Source organism: Belonocnema kinseyi, chromosome 8 (genome assembly GCF_010883055.1).
Source record: "Belonocnema kinseyi isolate 2016_QV_RU_SX_M_011 chromosome 8, B_treatae_v1, whole genome shotgun sequence".
Classification (NCBI taxonomy): domain Eukaryota; kingdom Metazoa; phylum Arthropoda; class Insecta; order Hymenoptera; family Cynipidae; genus Belonocnema; species Belonocnema kinseyi.
In genome coordinates, this window is record NC_046664.1 from 47038769 (window position 1) to 47042790 (window position 4022).

The window sequence follows — 4022 nt, forward strand, 5'->3', positions numbered from 1 at the left end:
ATTAATCCAAAAATAGATTTATTAGATTTGTTTAAGATTTATTTTCTATTCACATAGACAAATTTCGAACCAGACACATGAAACTTGAACCAAATACTTGAATTTTCATCTAAAAACGTCAACTTTCAACAACAAAAAAGAGATTTTTTTAGTTATTTTGTAACTAAAAACGATCAATTACCAACCAAAAATGGAATCCAACAAGCTTTAGTTTACAAAATTAATTGAAAACGAAAATTTAATTTTCAACCAAAAAGATGAACTTTCAACAAATTACATTTTTTTAATTGAAAAAGATAATTTTTTAACAAAATGTACAAACGTAAAACTTCCCAAATTACAGTGAAACCCTTTAATAACCTACCCTTCTATAGCCCTTCCAAGAATTGACGCCGCGCCGCAGGTAGGTGTAAGAGGAGCTGTGCGGGGAGCGCGGGGTCTGCGATTGTCACTCAAGCGAGCACTCAAGCATGAACAAACAAAAGTGGAGCGGGCTGTATTGAGTTAGTTCTCACCCATCGTAATCCCCAAAATCGGTGCTATAGAAGAGTTGCACTGTACTTTAAAACAAAAATTTTAACAAAATAATTAAATCATCAATCAATTACATTTTTTTAAACTAAAAAAGATCATTTTTCATAAAAAATATACAAATTAAATACCCTGTTAAAAAAATTACTAAAAGAAAATTACTGGGTAAAAATTTAACTAAGTAGTTGCACTTTCACCAAAAATATATCAGTTCTTATCGGAAAATGGAATAGTTGATATTTCTACCAAAAAAAGATTTTAATTGTTAAGCAAAAACAGTTTGATTTAATGAAAAATTTTAATTATAATATAAACGAATATTCTATCAGTAGAAAATACTGATCTTTCAATCAAAGGATGCTAGATTAATGAATAGTTTAATCAGTCAAATTTTTATTGATTTACAATTTAGAATGTATTCAAGGTATTTAAAAATGGTACTCTATCACTTTTTTAATCATAAAAAAGTATATTTTTTAATTTTCAGATGAAAATATTTGCAAGGTTCCTCTCATTTCCAAAAGCCAATAAAATTATCCTCGACGTTGATTCCTCGGACACTATAAAAAGCGTCAAGAAGAAAATCCAAAAAGAGAGAGAGATTCCAAAATATCTCCAGAGATTACTATTCTCTAGAGTGATTCTAGAAAATAAAAAAACGATATCTAGCTATAAAATCAAGGAAAACTCAATTCTAGATTTGGTTTTACGATTTCCAGAAGAAATAAAAATCTACGTCCAGCTAGCAAATGGAGAAGTACTCACGCACGAAATTCAAACTTCCACGACGGTAGGAGATCTAAAGTCTAGAATTATTCAGGAGAAAAAATATTTGATGGAAGTTCAAGAAAGTCTTAATTTATTCTTCGAAGGGAAGAAATTACTGACTGCGAGAAGTGTTTCATTTTACCAAGTCGATGACGGATCGACATTGTTCTTGGATTCTTCTCTTTGTGAAGCTCAGCAGATTTTTATTGGATTAAATTCCAGAATGATTTCCCTGGATTATTATGAAGGGGATACAATTGGAGATATCAAGTCCAAAATCGAAGAGGCAGAAGGCATTCCAACATTCCTTCAATCTTTAAAAGTTCAAAAAGATTCATTGGATGACTGGGAAATTTTGGAAGATTGTGGGGTTACAAGTAATTCTACTTTGATTTTGGAACTGCATTTTTCAAAAATTAAAATTATAATCCGCCTTGAGTCCGGCATGGAAATTCCTTTGGAAGTTGAAGCTCCCGACAAAATTGGAAAAGTCAAAACCATGCTTTGTAAGTTACAAGTTTGTAAGTTACAAGGACTTCAGCCTGAGGAAAATTACCTTTTCTGGTGCGGAGAACGACTTAATGATGAAAACACTCTTTATGATTGTCAAATCCAGGAAGGATTAATACTTGATCTTATTTGCGTTAGAGAAAAATCATCATTTTCTTCACATTGAAAGAATTTGGTCTATAGTTGAGAACGAAATGGAAATCCTGTGACAAAAAATTCATTTGGTCTCCCAATGACGTATAAAAATAATGATTAAAGTAATTTAATTGGTACACTCCGCACTGAAAATTTAGGTGTACTGATATTTTTGAAAAATTTAAATTGTTTTTAATTTTTAGGAATGAAAAAAGCGCGCGATTGTTATTTTGTATTGCGAAATTTTTAAATTGAAATATAAAAAATATAATTTTAAATAAATAATATAAAAGAGAAACGAGGGCAATATTTTTCATAAATTATAAAAACTGGTACCTTAAATTCAGAATTAATATATATTTTTGTACCGTATAAAGGCAATCGAACCGTTGCAGTTTGCCCATAAAGACTAATTTCAAAAGAAAAAATTCTCCAATAATAAAATTTCCAAATGGTTTATATTGCCAAATTGGAAAATATACGACAAAAAGTTGACGAATTATAAAATATCCAAGCTAGAAAATTCCCGAATTTAAACAATTAAAATATTATTGCGAAAAAAAAGATTTTTAATGTTTCTTAAATTATTGTTCGAATCTAAAATAATAATTGAGACAAAATTTCGTCCAGAAATTTTTATTTTTAAAATTATTGTTATTTTCTATTCAAACAATAATTTTAGAAACTTTAAAAATATTTTTTTATACAAATAGTTGAATATTGTTATTATTATGTGCTTTTATTATTCGGGTTCAAAAGTTAAATTTTGAAAAACTACATTTTAAACTTTTAAAAATTTAAGTAAATTGAATTTATAACAGTTAAAAATTAGATCGAATATTTTCTTCCATTTTTAACTGTTGAAAATTAATTTTTTACCATTCAAAGTTTTGTTAGAATTATGATTTTTATTTAAAAATACCATTTTTCCATGTAAACCCCTAACATAAATTAAAATAGTTAAAGAAATTATTAATCATATTTGAAATCCAACGATTTTTTAGCAAAAATATATTAAAATAAAAATATAAATTTCCGAAGAAAAAAAGCAATAATAGAATCCGAAATTGTTTAAAGTTTGTAAATTCTATTACTTTGAATACAAATCATTGGATTTTAATGTAATTATTTTTGTTTAAAAATACAAATTTCGGGTAAAATGCCAAAATAACTTTAAGTTGTTGGAAGGAGGAGGTATTCTTGAAAATCCGATAATTTTGTATTAAAAATACGAACAATTTCCCACTAAAAACACTGACGTAACATATCAGATACTGGTTTAGAATGTTAAATCTTCTTTGAAATCTGGAGATTTTATTGTTTAAAGTGTCCAATGCATAACATTTTTTTTAAGTTGGTAATCTTCTTTGAAATCTAATTTTTTGTATAAAAAAATATTAGTTTTTTTTCGGAAAATACTATCATAATCCAAAATTATTAAAAGATTAAAAATCTTGCTAAAATTAATGATTTTCGTTTAAAAATGTCAATTTCCGTTTAAAAAAACGCTAATAAAGCCGAAAAATGCAAATTTCTGAAAAAACGTTATATTTGAAACCTTATAATTTATTTTCCAAAATACCAATTTCTAGCGAAAAGCATAAATATAAAACAAGCATAATATTTTTCAGAATTTATTAGATAATTTGAAATTTTTTATTTAACCGCGCAATATTTTTAAAGCCTACAAATGTTTCGCAACCCGAATACAGTGTTTTCGGGTCCGAGTTCTGTGAAAATAAAAATTTAATATATGAAAAATAGCTTTTTTTATACAAATTATTCATAAAAGTATATAGTTTATTCGGAAAATAGAGTCAAAGGTTTAGTTATTTAGTTTAAAAATAACAAATTGAATACTTATATAACAATTATATAATTTATATAATTTCGATTGCAATTATCGGTTAAAGTTTCTTCTCTTTGATAGAAAATTTGTCTTTTATTTTTGTTTTTTATTATTAGTTAAAAACTGATATTTTTTATTTTAAAAAAACATTTGTTGAAAATTCGTCATTTTTTTTTGAATTGAACAGCTTTTAATTAAAAATATTGTAGGTTTGAAATATAAACTATTA

General features: G+C 26.2%; 1 protein-coding gene across 1 annotated transcript; it reads left to right on the forward strand.

Moving 5' to 3' along the window:
- The first annotated feature begins 1018 nt into the window (after positions 1 to 1018).
- LOC117178480 (polyubiquitin-like) lies at positions 1019 to 1975 on the forward strand. Its single transcript, XM_033369907.1, has one exon. The coding sequence runs from the start codon at positions 1019 to 1021 to the stop codon at positions 1973 to 1975; it is 957 nt and encodes a 318-aa protein (XP_033225798.1).
- The last annotated feature ends 2047 nt before the right edge of the window (positions 1976 to 4022 follow it).